The 18,871-nt window shown below is 38.3% G+C and overlaps 1 protein-coding gene across 2 annotated transcripts in view; it reads right to left on the reverse strand.

Moving 5' to 3' along the window:
- LOC126236196 (SUN domain-containing protein 2-like) overlaps positions 1 to 18,871 on the reverse strand; it is a 436,500-nt gene that overhangs the window by 138,069 nt on the left and 279,560 nt on the right. For both annotated transcript variants that reach the window (XM_049945303.1, XM_049945304.1), the window contains exon 2: positions 13,095 to 13,212. In XM_049945303.1, the coding sequence (XP_049801260.1) occupies positions 13,095 to 13,212 (118 nt within the window). The remainder of the gene's footprint in view (positions 1 to 13,094; positions 13,213 to 18,871) is intronic.

The following is an 18,871-nucleotide window of genomic DNA, read 5'->3' on the forward strand; positions in this document are numbered from 1 at the left end:
ATTAAATTAGTGCCCAAGAAACATGAGACTGTATGTTTATATGGTGACTACAGGGTCCTTAATGCTTCTACAATTACTAGCAGCTACCTGATACTGGACATTGAGGATTTCACCCACTATCTTGCAGGTGCTTCGTTTTCAGTGTCCATGACTGGCAAGCAAGCATACCTACAGATACTGATGAGTGTAGAAGACGCTCAGAAGAGAGTGACTATCACCCCATTGATGTTATTCAAGTTCCTCTTTATGTCAAACAGCCTCAAAAACACAGCTCAGACCTGGCAGCAATTTATTGATGGTGTTTTCATCAAGCCTCATTTCTGGTATGCCTACATCAATGACACCTTCATCTTTTCCCCAAACAAGGACATGCAGTAATTGCACTGCCATCACAGGATTTCCAAGACACACATTGATTCCTAGGGATGATCCCATTCATGGAGGTCCTTGCAGGCAAGAATGCCACAAGTAAATGTCAGGTGGCATGGACCCCCTGCATGGAGCATGGCTTTGACCAGCTTACAGATTTCCTTGCACATACCACAGCTCTGACACGTTCACTTTCTCATACTCAACTCAATATTGCATCTGACGCAACTGACTTTGGAACTGGACTGGTTCTCCAGCAGGAAGCAGCAGGTGTACAGCAACTACTTTGATTTTTCTCACAAACTGTCAGGTTCGCAGTTGCCTGCCTATGACTGTGAACTTACAGTGGTTTATGAAGGAATCTGTCAGTTCAAAGATGAAGTCATTTACACGGACTCTGACCATTAGCTGACTCAATCCAAAATCCATCAAAAGATATGTGGCCCAGGTGACTCCACCATCTGGACTATGTCACACACTTTACAACTGAAATCCACCTCCTGAAGGGTGTGAAAAATGTTGTTGTGCTCTACCTTTTACAGATCACTGCCATCTCCATGCAAATCGACTAAGATAAGTTTATGAAGGCACAGCTGCAGTACCAGAAATGATAAGACCTTATCCATGATCCCACCACTAAACTCAGACTTGAATATGGCTCAATACTGGTCACAACTAGACAGATCCTGTGTGATGTGTCATGAAACTGAACTTGCCCCCTCATCCTTCAGCGACTTTGGAAGATCAACTTCAACCAGTTGCACAGCTTGTCAGATCCCAGGATATGCCTGATGAATATGCCTTGGGTTCAGTTCATTTTGTGTGGCTGAACATTAAAAAACATTGCAAATAGTGGAAACACACAAGCATGCTATGTCAATGGAGTAAAATAGGGCATCACACGCAACTGCTTCTTGGCCTGTTTGAAATGCCAAAATGATGTTTTGAACATGTCCAGCTTGATCTGGTATGATCCCTCCCTGAGTCCTGTAGCTATTGACATATTCTTCTGGTCATTGACAAGGATGTACTTCTCAGGGAGGATATCATGGCAGATTCAACGGCAAGGCCTTTTATTGATATGTGGGTTTCTTGGTTTGGATACCCAATGTCTATAACCACCAATTGAGGTCAGCAATTTGAATTGGCCTTGTTCAGTGAACTATGCGTGCAATCTTCGCGGCACTCATCGATATCAGATGTCTGCCTAACACCCACAGAGTTACAGTCTCATCAGAACAACAGTAACATGATTCAGGGGCTTCTCTGGCAGACATTCTATATGGTGAAACACTCCTTACCAGCTGATTTTATGCTTCAGCAACCACCAATCATGGCCATGGACGTACCCACTCTTACTGCATGCACCTAAGTGTCATTTAGTGCATCTCTGCATCCCTCCCCCCTCAGGCACACCTACAGCAGGCCCACACAAATTGGTTAAATGAGGGATACATAATTTTGAGATACTACTGAACATCAAGCCTACAACTGTTATGATAAACCATCTCAAGCCTGCAAGTAACCTGCACAATGACTCATCGACCAATGATGCACCACTTTCTTCCTGCCAGCCAACTCCACCCCCTGCCACTCATCTGGGTGGCCTGAAAGCACACAGCAATCTTCCCAACAATTTTGAGGTGCATGATGACCTGAGCATCAGATTAGTTGACAATTTTGTGGCCTTTGAGGGACAATACCTGGAACAGTGGCCCAAGGATGCCTTCATCTACCATCACTTCACATGTAATTATAATCCGTTGCATGTGTGGACTGAACTGCTATTATCTCACTGCTATCAACAGTCAGCCACTTCCTTATCACAACAGGTAAAACTCGTATCTGCTCAACACCTCTTCCCAGGATTCCAATGTTTCCAGCCTGGGTGACCTCCAAGTTCTGCTCCAACAATCAATACCTATGACCAGTCCCGTTATAGCCAGTCTTGGTGAGCTCTAGTACATCTCCAAGAGTATAAATTCTGTGTGATGACACAGGAACTGCTCCCACGTATAAACATTCCAGCCAACATGAACACAGCTTTGATCAAGATCTGCACTGACTCAGACCTCAATATGCCTCTTGTGTCACATGGGTGTCATACCGTTTCAGCTTTGTCAGATCATAGCTGTCACTTTCCCCCAATATCAGGGGCAGGGGAAGGGGGGGGGGTGGGGGGGGTCAGTTCTGTGGACAAGACTTGACACATTAACCTTGTCAGGATGCTGTGGTATAATAACCTTGTCATTGACTGTGGTCTCGTGCGGGCAATCTTCAGAATTGTGTGTGTGGTGGAGTTGGTTCTATGGTTGTCTCTTGTAAGGGCATTGTCTTACATTGTGGTTATTCATGTAACAAAGAAAGTAGTATCTCATATCAGGACATATTGTCTGTCACCCTGATCCTATCCTGGGGTAGGATGGCTGAAAGCTAGGGGAAACTAATGTAATATTTCCCAAAGACATGCATCTCTACTGTGTGGTTTATTGGAGATGGCATGCTCTTGGGTAATATATTTTGACCCCTTCCAGATGGGACTTACTCAGGTGGATGCTGTCACATGGAAAAAAATAAATTGGTTGTTCTATGGGTTGGAACATGCACTGTTAGATCCCTTAATCAAATAGATAGGTTGGAGAATTTAAAAAGAGAAATTAATAACCTGAAGTTAGGTGTAATGGGAATTGGAGAAGTATGGTGGCAGCAAGCACAGGATCACGGGTCACATCAGTACAGGATTAAGGGTAAAGCAGAAGTAGGTCCAGTAATAAACAAGAAAAATGAAATGTGAGTAAGCTACTATGCTGTTAGCAGAGCATGCTGACTGTCTTACTGTAGGCAAGATACATACAAAGCCAACAACCATCACAGTAGTATAACTTTATATACATATTAACTCGCCAAGTTAAAAGAGATTAAGATAATGCATTAAAATAAAAAAATAAATTAATGTTTTCACTTTCAAATATACTCAACAAATATATCAAGAAATAAGTTATATTTTAAATTAGCATCAGGTTCCCAGTACATTTCAATCCAATTCAACTTGCAATTGTTAAACTGTCAGCTGAACACACTATTTCTGAGGTCTGTTTTACTTTACTACATGGAGCTATGTCATATACTGTAACTACCTGTGAATCATTGTCAAAAAAAAAAAACCATTCTTAACAGGATAAATGTTTATTTGATTAAATTTATCTTGGTCTATGAAAATATTATCTATTACTGTGTTGATTTTCTATACTACTGTACACAAGTAGGAAAATCAAAAACTGATGCAAATTGAAAGAAATGAGTAATTCGTCAAGATCATTTTACTATCACACTCTTTCAGAAAATCCACATTAAAATCTCCACACATAATAATGTCATGTTAAAACTATTCAGCTTAATATGTAAGATATATGAGCAAGGCACAAACCCGTAGACATAGAGAAGAATTACCAAGAGGGTAGGTTCTGACATTTTTACTTATTTATTTCATGTTCCAGTGATCCATATTGTCAATATGTCATAAGCAATGGAATGAGCCAGTTTTAAAAGTTTGTATGGTTATTACAATACATTCCTTTGTAAACACATACAAACTTATGTATTTCACATAATGCTCTGTACAGTTTAGGATTTATTACAGAAAAATGAAGTTTTAAATACTATTGGTATATGCCACAAATAATAATTAAACATGCAAATAAATGAAAGTCTTGCATGTACCTGATTAATAAAGGGACACAGATACTCTGTTATAGAGTACAAATATCCTTGCAATAGGAACTGCCTTAAGTACTTTCTGAACAAGAAATCATCATCCACAATATTTAATTTGTGATGGTAGAGCATTAAAAATCTTACAGCCTCTGAAATGAACCCCCTTCTGTACCACACTCATGTTTATATGCTCTTAGTAGATGTATTTTTTTTCTTCTATTGTTATGACTCTGATACACACTATTGGTTTTGAAAAATGGGCTTTATTCCTTGTGAAACACCTTATGGAGGCTATATATTGTGCAGCCATGAGGATTTCAAGTTACTTAAAAGATTTATTCACATGTTTTATCGTGGACTCTGCTTGTGACTCTTATGACAGAAATGTTCTGTGTCTATAACATTTTTCTAACCAGTGACATATTTCTCTAAAGGATGATTCCATGTGTTATAATGGCAAGAAAATAACTATAATAAGCTGATCAATAGTTTCCATATTACCATAAGAGCAAACAATGTGTAAAGAATAAGCTGCAGAACACAGTTTTTCACAGACCCAGGGTGTGGTTTGACCAGTTTAGTTTGCTGTCAATATGTAAACCCATGTGAAGCCACCCTATCCATCTGCTGGTCATCCAATTATGCTTGTATTTCTTAATGTTCAGAAGCTGCATAAAAATGAATAAAGTTTGTTTTGCTGTATTTAACTGAAACATTTCACAATATTTCTACACTTCTCATTAACTGACACCTCAAGTTTGCTTGATGAATTATCAATAAGACCACATTGTCATCAGTAAAGATAGTAAACTTACAATATTACATACAACGAGGCAGACTGTCAAAAGTAGGGAATCTAGAATTGAGCCCTGAGGCACTTCACATGCATCAATACACCATTCCAATGGTGTTGTACCACTTATATCTGGATACTTTACTTTGTGTAAAAGGACAGGAAAAGAAGAGAACCGGAACATTTGGAATATGGCACTAGAGAATAATGTTGAAAATTAGGTGGACTGATAAGATAAAGAATAAGTAAGTTATATGCAGAATTGATGAAGAAAGGAACGAATGGAAAACATTGACAAGAAGAAAGGGCAGAATGATGGGACATGTGTTAAGACTTCAAGGAACAATCTCCATAGCACTAGAGGGAGCTGTAGGGGACAAAAACTGAGACTGGAATAAACACATCCAGCAAACAATTAAATATATGGGTGCAAGATGTACTCCGAGATGAAGAGGTTGGCACAGGAGAAGAATTCATAGGGATTCATGGTGGACCACATCAAACCAGTCAGAAGACTACTCAATAACACACTTTGTGACTGACACAGTCAAACACTTTTGTTAGGTCACAAAATATGTGAACCATATTCATTCTTTGTTGATAGACACTAAAACGTTGACAGCAAATGCACATATTGTAGCTTCCATTGACAACCCTTTCTGATATCCAAACTGACTTTCACTGATGATTATCTGTTTACTAAGGTATGTAACAACCATGCCATTCGGTATTTTCTCTAAAACTTTGCAAAACCTTGTGATTAGTGACACTGGAAAATAGTTAGCAGTATCTGCTTTATTTACACTACTGGCCATTAAAATTGCTACACCATGAAGATGACTACACCACGAAGATGACGTGCTACGGACATGAAATTTAACCGACAGGAAGAAGATGCTGTGATATGCAAATGATTAGCTTTTCAGTGCATTCACACAGTTCAAAATTTAATATATTTATCAATGAAGTTACAAGCCTTTTTGAAGAAGCATTTCCTAAAATATCAGTGAGAGAAAACCTGCTCAAATCTGGAAACGAGCCTTGGATTACTAAAGGCATCAAAATCTCTTGTAAAACAAGAAGAGAACTATATGCTGGAGCCAGGAGTTCAAATGATAACAGTAGGATTACACACTATAAAATCTATAGTAAAGTTCTGAATAAGACCATTCAAGCTTGAAGGCAGAAACTGACAACTCGAGCAATAAAGTAAAAACTATCTTGAAATTTGCAAAGAAGGAAATGTGGAAAAATGCAGTTTGTAGTGAAAATATCCAAATCAAAAGTGAGGGTAATCTTGTTAGCGGTCCAAAAACAGTTGCAGACACATTCAACAACAATTTTTTAACAGTAACAGAAAAAATAGGTTTACAAGGGTCCATGAAGCAAGCCATCAATCTCTTGAAAGCTAGAGTACCTGGGTCAGAACAACACATGAAGGTAAAAACTGTCACTGTTCAAGAAACTGAAAGAGTTGTTAAATTCCTGAAAAGCAAACACTCTGCTGGAATTGACAACATTTCTAACAAATTATTAAAATACTGCTCCAGCCATGTAAGTAAAGTCCTTTGCCACATTTTTGATGCGTCACTTAAGCAAGGAATAGTTCCTTAGAGGCTTAAGTATGCAGTTGTAAAACCACTGTATAAGAAGGGGGATACGATGAATACTGCTAACCATAGGCCAATATCACTACTGACAAGCTTTTCAAAGGTTTTAGAGAAACTAATGCATGCCAGGATAGTTAAGCATCTCAATGAACACAATATCTTCAGCAAAAGTCAGTTTGGATTTCAGAAAGGTTTGTCAACAGAAGATGCAATATTTGCATTTACTGGCAAACTCTTGGAATCTATCAACAAAAAACTGAAAGTGATTGGAATATTTTGTGACCTAACAAAAGCATTTGACTGTGTAAATCACCAAATTCTTTACAAAAAGCTGCACATCTCGGTGTAAGTGGTGCAGCAGGGAAATGGCTTGACTCATATCTGTCAAACAGGAAACAAAAAGTTGTAGTAGATAGTCAAGATGGTGTCCCATTATCTTCAGAATGGGGTACCATCACATGTGGAGAGCCGCAGGGCTCAGTTCTGGGTCCCCTAGTTTTTATTATATTTATAATTGATCTCTTTCTCTGTACAGAATATTGTAGATTCACCATTTTCGCTGATGATACTACACTACTTACTGATAATTCAGTAGATAAACTTGAGGTAACAGCAAATAAGGTTTTAAATGAAATGGTGAACTGGTTTAACATTAATGGTCTTTCTTTAAATTACTGTAAAACAAACTACATTCAGTTCCACACAACATCCAAAGATGAGGAAATAGTAGTAAAAACAGGTGAGCAGACAATAACCAGGGTAGATTCCTCAAAATACCTTGCCTTGTATATTGATAGCAAACTGAATTGGTCAAACCACATCCTGGATCTATGCAAAAGACTAAGTTCAGCAACATACGCGTGGCGCATTGTTTCTTCTTATAGAAATATGGAAACCATGAAGCCAGCATATTATGGTTACTTTCATGCAGTTATGGCATTTGGAATTATATTTTGGGGAAATCAGCCACTGGCTAAAAAGTACTGTGTGTACAAAGAAGAGCCATAAGGATCATGTGTGGAGTCCATCCTAGAGCCACATGCAGGAATATTTTTAAGAAGCTTGAAATACTTACATCCACTGCGCAATATATCTCCTCTTTGATGTGCTTCATAAGGAAAGAAAAATCCATCTTTAAGCTGAATAGTGCATATCACAGTCACAATACTAGAAGGAAACACAATATTCAAAATGAACAGCCAAATCTAAGTATGGTGCAGAAAGGAGTCCATTTCAGTGGCTGTAAGATTTTTAATGCCCTCCCTTCAAGAATTAAGTGTTTGGTAGATGATGATCTCTTGTTTAATAAAACCTTAAGGCAGTTCCTATTGCAAGGATCATTTTATATAATAGAAGAGTTCCTGAACTACAGTGTTTAACATTTCTTGTATCGTAAATTGCAAATGTATACCCAAATTTGTATTTGCAATACCAAATATTTTTATTGTAAACATATATTTTGCAATATTTATTTCTCTGTAACACTTATTATTTTGTAATCTTTATCTATCTCTAAAATGTATTTTTTGTAGTGGGACCTAAGTTACTGTTTTTTTTTTTTGTTTTATGTATTACCATAAATTCTTGCCAAAAGCTTGTAAAATTGACACGTTCCATATCCTGTGATAGTGTCACAACATGGATCACCAGAACAAAAGATAAATAAATAAAATTAAAAAAAAATAGTTGGCACCGGTGGCGACACCTACAATGTGCTGACATTAGGAAAGTTTCCAACCGATTTCTCATACACAAACAGCAGTTGACTGGCGTTGCCTGGTGAAATGTTGTTGTGATGCCTCGTGTAAGGAGGAGAAATAAGTACCATCATGTTTCCGACTTTGATAAAAGTTGGATTGTACCCTATCATGATTACGGTTTATCGTATCGTGACATTGCTGCTCGCGTTGGTTGAGATCCAATGACTGTTAGCAGAATATGGAATCGGTGGGTTCAGGAGGGTAATACAGAAAGCCATGCTGGATCCCAATGGCCTTGTATCACTAGCAGTTGAGATGACAGGCCTCTTATCCACATGGCTGTAATGGATCATACAGCCACGTCCCGATCCCTGAGTCAACAGATGGGGATGTTTGCAAGACAACAACCACCTGCACGAACAGTTCAACGATGTTTGCAGCAAAATGGACTATCAGCTCGGAGACCATCGCTGCGGTTAACCTTGAAGCTGCATCACAGACAGGAGCGCCTACGATGGTGTACTCAACGACGAACCTGGGTGCACGAATGGCCAAACATCATTTTTTTTTTTTTTTTTTTTTTTTTTGGATGAATCAAGGTTCTGTTTACAGCATCATGATGGTCACATCTGTGTTTGGCGACATCGCAGTGAATGCACATTGGAAGCGTGTATTCGTCATCGCCATACTGGTGTATTACCCGGCGTGATGGTATGGGGTGCCATTGGTTACACGTCTTGGTCACCTCTTGTTCGCATTGACGGCACTTTGAACAGTGGACATTACATTTCAGATGTGTTACGACCCGTGGCTCTACCCTTCATTCAATCCCTGCAAAACCCTACATTTCAGCAAGATAATGCACGACCACATGTTGCAGGTCCTGTACGGGCCTTTCTGGATACAGAAAATGTTCGACTGCTGCCCTGGCCAGCACATTCTCCAGATCTCTCACCAATTGAAAACATTTGGTCAATGGTGGCCGAGCAACTGGCTCATCACAATACGCCAGTCACTACTCTTGATGAACTGTGGCATCGTGTTGAAGCTGCATGGGCAGCTGTAGCTGTACATGCCATCCAAGCTCTGTTTGACTCAATGCAAGGCATATCAAGGCCGTTATTTCAGCCAGAGGTGGTTGTTCTGGGATCTATGCATCCAAATTGCATGAAAATGTAATTACATGTCAGTTCTAGTATAACATATTTGTCCAATGAAAGCCCTTTATCATCTGCATTTCTTCTTGGTGTAGCAGTTTTAATGGCCAGTAGTGTATCTTCTTGTACAGTGGTTTTGCAACTGCTCAGATGAGTCTTTCAGAAACTATTCCTTTTTCAATACAACTGCATGCCCGAGTCTTTCAGGAAGATGCATCAAAACTGGTAAAGGATTTTACTTAGATGACTGCAGCAGTATTTTAATAACTTGATAGACATATTGTCAATTCCAGAAGAGATTTTACTTTTCAGAGACTTGAAGACTGTTTCAGTTCCCTGTATAGTGACTGTTGTTACTTTGATCTGTCCTAATGTGCTAGCTTGTAGCAAATTCATGGCTTGACTCATGAAGCTTGACAAAACAATCTCTTCTATTACTCTTAAAAATGTTTGTTGAATATATCAACAACTGTTTTTGGATTACTAACAAGACAATCCTAACACAAAATGTTCTCAGGAAACTTCCCACAACACAATCAGATAAAATCCCAAGTTTTTTCAGACTACCTTTATCATCATGAGGTTTTATGTGACTGTCATGAAACTAGCAAGATTCCCACTAATATGCCCAAAGTATGGCATGTGACTGGCTGGATTACATCATGGAAATGGTGCATACTGAGCTGGTGCACTCTACATCCAAAGGTGGTGTTTGCATCCTCTGTCCAATGTAAAGCCCTGAATAAAAAGAGACCACCAAATCAGCAGATGCTGCCATTTTGGACCCTAGCACCCACAGCTGCCCTGCAGACAGAGCTGTTAAATTTTCATTTATGAGCAACTGAACTGGACTATATGTGTATATGATTTCCTAGTTTGTAAAATAACAATGAACTACAGCTTTTAATTATATCATGGTGACTTTTATAAGTTCATCATTGAGATGACAGCATTTTATTTTCCTCATCATATGGGTAACACTTTTTGCACTTACTTCTGTGATAAGTGAGACATGCTCTAGATGTAACAGCATTATATTTGATGCCCATTGTTTGTTTGAGGGAGATATTTATGGGCAGAAGACCATACTGAAACACAAATGCATACTTCTGTTTACTCATTGTCTTTGATGTTCCTTTTTGTTTTGCAGATTATAACTCTTTTTACATTTGCATAACTATCAATTTAACTTAATTAGCCAAATAAAGTAGGAAGTATATATCTGCCTGGTGACTGCCTCTTATGTCTATATGTCTATATTTTTACTGCTACATTTTGTGGCGGTGTCCATCTCTGTCTGGTTGTTGTATTTCCTCAAAAGAATATACATGCTTCTATCAAAAATATATGTACAATTTCCCCTGTGGCAGTGTGACAACATGGAATACATTGAGGGTGTTTCTTGGCTGCTTTACACACATCTTCCTCCATTACTTGAAGGACAACTTTGATTCTAATATTTAGTTCTCACTGGAAAGATTTTCCTGCCATTTTAATAATGTTGAACACTGCTTCCAGTATACATCCTAAGCTGCCATCAGTTGTGAAATTCTGGGTTCAGTTAATCTAGAAACTTTTTCTCATTCAGATTGTTCACTTGCTGAAAGTGGTACACAGTACACATCATACAATTTGTATTCCTGCTTAACTTCCTTTATAGTTTTCCCAATGAAGATGATTGGCATGTTTTGTGACCTAATAAAAGTGTTTGACTGTGTCAGTCACAAAGTGTGTTATTGAGTAGTCTTCTGATTGGTTTGATGTGGTCCACCATGAATCCCTATGAATTCTTCTCCTGTGCCAACCTCTTCATCTCGGAGTACCTCTTGCATCCATATATTTAATTGTTTGCTGGATGTGTTTATTCCAGTCTCTGTAATTCCCTACAGTTTTTGCCCCCTACAGCTCCCTCTAGTACTATGGAAATTGTTCCTTGAAGTCTTAACACATGTCCCATCATTCTGCCCTTTCTTCTTGTCAGTGTTTTCCATTCGTTCCTTTCTTCATCAATTCTGCATATAACTTACTTATTCTTTATCTTATCAGTCCACCAAATTTTCAACATTATTCTCTAGTGCCATATTCCAAATGTTCCGGTTCTCTTCTGTTCCTGTCCTTTTACACAAAGTAAAGTATCCAGGTATAAGTGGTACAACATCATTGGAATGGTGTATTGATGCATGTGAAGTGCCTCAGGGCTCAATTCTAGGTTCCCTACTTTTAACAGTCTGCCTCTTTGTATGTAATATTGTAAGTTTACTATCTTTACTGATGACAATGTGGCGTTATTGATAACTCATCAAGCATACTTGAGGTGTCAGTTAATGAGATATGTAGGGATATTGTGAAATGTTCCCATTGGAGTAAGCAGAAACTTGGTGGGGACAGGACAGGGCTGTTAGGTGCAGCATTGAGAGAATGTGATACAGGGGTGGGGGCAGAAGGGGGTGGGCATAGTCAGCTAGTTAAGCTAGCTACATGTCCACAGATAATCTGAATTATTCTTTTATGGAAGTGATACGAAAGAAGTCAGTTTATAGGATACATTTGAATATTAATAAATACATTATTATTTAGTCTTACTCATGCATTTACACTTAGAAACAAGGTTCTCTTCAGGCTACCATTTTTCTGATAGAAATTCATCTGGAACAGAAGGAGTTGTCCTGCAGAGATGGTTTTTGGCTACATTTAAAACTTGTTTTACGACCTGTCAGACATTTTTATGTTATTGGGCAAATCAAAAAAGATTTTTGCTGCTGCATGTTGAACTCCTTTCTGAGCCACAGCTTTAATAATGGGTAATAAAGGTCTATTTGCTGTAGTGTTGTAGGTATAGACAATTCATTATTTATGATTAATTTCACTAGTGAATATATGTATCGTGATGGTGCAGCTAAAATGGCTACCCCACTTAAAGAAGTTCCTACATAATGACCACAGGTGAACATCACATATTCTTACTGCTCACTTTTGTGCAATCAGTACCTTCCTAAGTGGAGAGTTACTCCAGAAAATTGTTTCACAGAATATTATTGATTGGAAATTTGCATAATATGTCAGGAGGCTGATTCATAGCCCTTGTTTTGTTGACCTTCACTTCTTTCATCCCTTTCTTCATCTGAGCCATAGCCAAGATCTAAGACATCTCCATTTTCCTTCCAAAAACCTGTGCACATCTACATAACATCTTTAATTTCATAGATTTTTGCGTTTTATTTGCTTGGTGTGGGAGCATTTTGGAGCTCTAAAGTGGATGATGACTGAGGTTCCCTCTGAAGTCAAAATAGCTATTCTAAGTTCCTGACTAGCTATACTATCATATAACACAGATAACTTTTTCATTCATACTCGATACATCTGTTCCCACAGGACACTGTGCAACACTGTTGACCCTGAGATACAAGTGAGGGAATAATCCTGTTAGTAGTAGATGCAAGCTACCAATAGGTTACTCTTTCCCTTATGACCATTACATCAGTCACTATAGTGTAAAGCTACAAAAGTTTTAACTGAAAGAGCTCTCAGAGGAAACAAAAACGATTTTGTCTTTTCTCACACATAAGCAAGTTGGGCACACCTGAGGCTGCAGTATGTTGTAGGTAGGAGCATCAAGAGCACCACAACATAATATCCAATCTTCATTTGTTGTTCTGAAACTATCACTGTTCCTCATTAATGCTATTCTCTTTTATACACTCCACAGAGTTTCAATGTTATGTTATTGTAGACTCAATATAAAATCACTTACCAACAGCACATGCTGATAAGATGAAAAGTGTTGGCCTCACGTAAGTATCGCAGCAATAATTTTCAGTGTGTTCTGCACAAACCACATTAGACATACTGAAACTGTCTCCGACAGCTAGCTGAAAAACAACAAAACATTTTCATATGTTAAGTCATAAATTTGCTGAACAAAGTTCTTTGTTGCCTTGTTCCACGAACTTCATTATTATTTTATCACCTAGGTTTTGGATTATAAGCCCATTTTATAGTATGCAACTGACTCCAAAGATGGCAAGAAAGCAAAAATAAACAAATCAACTTCTTAAGCTATTGATTCTTCACTTAAACTATAAAAGTTCATATCCTAGTTCCAGATGATGTTGGCTTCAGTCATGCATCCTGAGGCTACTGCCAAAGGATATCACTGTGTGTGTGTGGGTGGGTGGGTGGGCGGGTGGGTGGGTGGAGGGGGGGTGGGGGCTGGAGAGGGTGATCCTAGGAATGTCCATCATGTGTTCCCCGATCTGTCCACAACTGTGGCAGTCTCGGGTACTGAGGCTGATCCCCCACCCACGGTTCAGTGGGAGGTTGTTCCAAGATATGGTTGGCACTGAACAACTTTCAAATTGGCCGATTGGAGAGTCTCCCAATTTGTTTGACAAATGGGTTTCAGGCACTACCTGTGGCTGACAAGGTCCCTGAATCAGATGAAGTCACTTGCCCCATCCAGATGCATCCTCTTGACCTGCAAGATCTGGGCATTCACAGAGTTGCGATTATTGGTAGTTGGAAGCTACAATGTTAGGTGCGTAATGAGGCCTCTAAGGGGAAAGAATTCAGTGTGTACTCTATGCGCATATGAGGAGGAGCCATTTCAGGTGTGGAATGAGTGCTTCCAGATGCCATGAAGAGTACGGGGTGCAGCCAACAGCAGTTGTTGGCTCATGCAGGTACCAACAATGTGTATCACTTGGATCAGAAGAGGTTCTCTCTGGTTTTTGGTGGCTAGCTGACGTAGTAAAGACTGCTGCTCTTGCTTGCGAGGTGAAGGCGGAGCTCACAATTTGTAGCACTGTCAACAGAACCGACTGCAGTCCTTTGGTACAGCTCTGACTGGAGGGTCTGAATCACAGACTCACACTGTTCTGCAACCATGTAGGTTGCAGATTCCTCAACTTTCACCATATGGTGGTGGGTATCCAGGTCCTGTTAAATAGGGCAGGAGTTCCCTACACAGATAGCAGGGGCTGTGTGGAGAGGACTGAGTGGCTTTTATATGCTATTGGGTCTCAACAAAGAATGGAAAGGGCTTCAGTTTCAAAGTGTGCATAATGAACATAGGAAGAGGGTAAACATAGAAACAATCAATACTGTATTTGTAAACTGTCATAGCAGCGTTGGAAAAGAACCACATCTCCAATGGCTAATAGAAAGCTCTGAAATCAAATTGTTATAGGTATGGAAAGGTGGCAAAACCAAAAATAAATTCAGCTGAAATTTTTACAAAGGACCTAACTGTGTTCAGAAAGGATAGATCAAATTCAGTTGGTGGTGGAGTGTTTATTGCTACCAGGAGTAGTTTACCTTCTAGTGTAATTAAAATAGATAACGCCTGTGAGATAGTATGGGTAGAGATTATACTTGACAACCAGAATAAATTAATAATTGGCTCTTTCATGGATCCTTACACCCCACACCCAACTTAGATGATACAGCTGCTAATCAATTCAAAGAAATACTGAGTGTTGTTTCAGATAGATACCCCACCCACACAATTTCAGTTGGTTGTGACTTCAATCTACCGTCAATGTGTTGGTGAAAATACATGTTTAACACCAGTCATAAGCATAAAATGTCAGCCAAAATCACACTGAATGTCTTCCCAGAAAATTATTTTGAGCTAGTTCAGGGGGCCACTCAAAGTGTAAACGGTTTTGAAAACATGCTTGACCTCTTAGCAACAAATAACCCTGACCAAATAAGGAGCATCATGACAGTACAGGGATTAGTGACCTAAAGGTTGTAGCAAGGCTGAATACTGTAACTTCCAAAACCACCAAAAATAAATGCAAAATACATCTATTTAAAAAAAGAAGATAAAAATTCACTTGACATCTTCCTTAGAGACAGTCTCTGCTCCTTCCAATCTGACTATATATGCACATACCAGGTGTGGTTTAAATTCACAGAAATAGTATCGATGACAAATGGGAGATACATACCAAATAAATTAGAGATGGTACTATTCCTCCATGGTACACAAAACGCATCATAGCACTTTTGCAGAAGCAACAAAATAAGAATGCCAAATTTAAAAGAACACAAAATCCTCAAGATTTGTGAAGTTGTGCAGAAGCTAGAAATTTAGCACAAACTTCAAAGCAAGATGATTTTAATAGTTACCCCAATGAAACTCACTCACAAAATCTGGCCAAACACCCAAAGAGACTTTAGTCATACGTGAAGTACACCAGTGACAAGACACAATCAATGCCTTCACTGTATGGTAGCAATGGTGATATCATTGATGACAGTGCCACAAAAACAGAATCATTAAACACGGTTTCCTGAAATTCCTTCACAAAAGAAGACTAAGTAAATATTGCAGAATTCGAATCAAGTACAACTGCCAACATGAGTAACTGAGAAATAGATATCTTCCATGTAGCTTTATACAACTGCTTGCTTGTAGAATGATTCACGCTCAAAGACTGGGAAGTTGCACAAGTCACACCAATACCCAAGAAAAGAAACAGGAGTAATCTGCTAAATCACAGACCCATATCACTAACATCAATTTCATATAGGTTTGTGGAACATATACTGTGCTGGAACATTATGAATCATCTTAAAGAAAACAGTTTATCAACAAATAGTGAATGCAGATTCAGAAAATATCATTCTCGTGAAACACAACTAGTTCTTTGTTCTCATGAAGCAATGAGTGCCATAAACAGGGGTAGTCAAATTTATTCCACATTTTTAGATTTCCAGAAGGCTTTTGACACATTCCTCACAAGCAACTTTGAATTAAACTGGGTTTCTATGAAGCATCATCTCAGCTGTGTGACTGGTTTCCTTCATTTACTGTAGAAAAGTCACAGTTGATAATAACTAACAGAAATTGATAGAGTAGAACAGAAGTAATATCTTGCATTCCTCAACAAAGTGTCATAGACCCTCTGTTGTCCCTGATCTGCTTAAACAGTTTAGGAGACAATCTTACGATTGTTTGCAGATGATTTGGTCGTTTACCATCACATAATGTTATCAGATGATCAAAACAAACTGCAAAATGATTTAGACAGGATATCTGACTCTAAATAATGAAAAGTGTGAATTCATCCACATGAGCACTAAAAGTAATCCACTAAATTTTGATTATGTGATAAATCACAGAAATCTAAAGGCTGTAAACTAAATACTTTGGGTTTTCTATTATGCATAACTTAAATGGAAACCATCACACAGATCATGTTGCAGAGAAAGAAAACCGAAGACTACAATTTATTGGCAGAATACTTAAAAATTGTAACACGTCTACTAAAGAGGCTGCTTACACTATGTTTGTCCACCCTCTTCTGGAGTACTGTTCTTCAGTTTGGGATTTGCATCAGATGACATCAAAAAAGTTCAAAGGACAGCTTATTGCAAAATAAAGGAGTGCCACAGACAGGATACACAAACTGGGGTGGCAGTCATTAAAACAAAGGAGTCTTTCACAGCAGCAGCACATTCTCATGAGTTTTTAGTCACCAACTTTCTCCTCAGACTGTGAAAATATTTCATTGGCGCCCACCTACATAGGGAGAAACAATCATCATCATAAAATAAGAGAAATCAGAGCTCACATGAAAAAATTTAAATGTTTGTTTTTCCTGCACGCTGTTTGAGACTGTAAAAGTAGAGAAGTAGCTTAAAGGTGGTTTGATGAACCCTCTGTCAGGCACATAATTGTGAAATGCAGAGTAATCATGTACATGTAGATGTTGACAATTTTAACACATTAACGTTCATTGGGACAGCACTTACAGTAACTACAAATAAACATAAATGGAGTATAGCTATTTGCACATGAATGGTAATATGTGATTATCTATTTATGAATTAAGCCACCAATATTCTTCTTCTAAGTGTAGGTTGTAACATTGTTTAAAAGGGGTGAAAAATTGAATGAGTTTGCTTATTCAACAGCAAATGTGGGGATACGCACATCTGTTTTGTAATTTATAATATTTCTAATTGAGCTTTGCACACTCTCCTCACTCTATGTCTAGGACTTCTACATCTATTATGTATTTATGGTTTAGGTTCAAGCAATGTTTGGAAAATGATGAATCTGGGTTATTTAATCTCCAGCTTTTATGACATTCTCTGAGCCTAATACAGATTAATTTCCCAGTCTGTCCAATACAGCGGGCCTGATACTTTTGTTAGATGATCTTATAAACCCCAATTTCCGTGCCTCCCTGACCATTATGATTAGCTGGGTTCAAAATCTTTTCTTGATTACCACCTTCGGATCAGCTGTGTACTAAAATTGGGCTTATAATAATAATAACTTTGTGTGTGTGTGTGGGGGGGGGGGGGGGCACGCATGTGCATGTAGTAAGCAGATACTGTTGCAATGAATTACACGACTTTATTGACGTGAATCAATACAAAATAGGATACACACGCTTCAGCAACACCAGTACACAGCAAGATAATAATGAAGAGAAGGGGGGGAGGGAGAGAGAGAGAGAGAGAGGAGGGGGGGGGGGCTGAAGACAATAGAAATATTCAAAGAGAAACTGAAACATTGTTCTTGGTATCCATTTTGTATGTCCATATCGAACTTGTTTGACTATGTCACCACAAATGTTTCACCAAAAACCCACAGTTGAATCAATCAAAATGACTAAGTTATAAAGTTTAAAAATTATCATCACCTCGAACAGTAGTGGAAAAAGAAAGTTTATTTTAGTAATGCTGATGTTCTTTCCTTCACTTCCAGATTCTAATTTTCATAATAACATATGACTGTCCTCTGTAACTTAGTCATTCTCTTTAATATGACTTACTTGCTGATCTGGCTCATTCTTTAATCATTTACCAGGTTCTAAAATATTACTCTGCTGCATACATTTGTTAATTAGGATGAAGTGTATTAACAAAACTAATTCGCAGATGGTCCAATGTATGTGCCAGTGAAACATCTTGTGCTTAAGTGGGTTGAAGCTCAAATATATATGAATGTGAACAAAATTATGCGGGATACGAATGTAGATAACTTTAACAGAGGAAAAGATAGAGTAGCTAAGGCAACTCTATGTTCGGACATATTAACATCACAAATATATTTAGTTGTAAAGGTTTATCAAAATAAAAATTTTAAAATAATAATTCAAAAAATTATTCATAAAGGCATGATCTCCCATATTCTCATCACACTGATTATGCTGATTATGAAATTTAATACTTTAAGGTCTATAATAGTTTAATTTTAATCCATTTATTGAGTTGGAAATCCAAGCAAATCTATTTCTAACAAATAATACCTTTAATATAGAGGAGAAACTTTTACATCAATCTTTTAGTTTGACCTATGGTGTATAGTGTCCACTGCAGTGAATAGGTGTTAATGGCCAATTCTCTGACATTTTCAATCAGTCCTGAGGCTGCAAATGCACGCAATCCACTGCACTCCCTCTTAGTGTTGCGCCCTGCATGAACCGGCAGCCTCAAGACTGAAAATGGCAAAGAAGTGACTGTAAAAAACTGTCCATTGCAGTGAAAATGTTGTGCCACAGGGTTAAG

The sequence above is a fragment of the Schistocerca nitens genome, chromosome 2 (assembly GCF_023898315.1).
Source record: "Schistocerca nitens isolate TAMUIC-IGC-003100 chromosome 2, iqSchNite1.1, whole genome shotgun sequence".
Lineage (NCBI taxonomy): Eukaryota > Metazoa > Arthropoda > Insecta > Orthoptera > Acrididae > Schistocerca > Schistocerca nitens.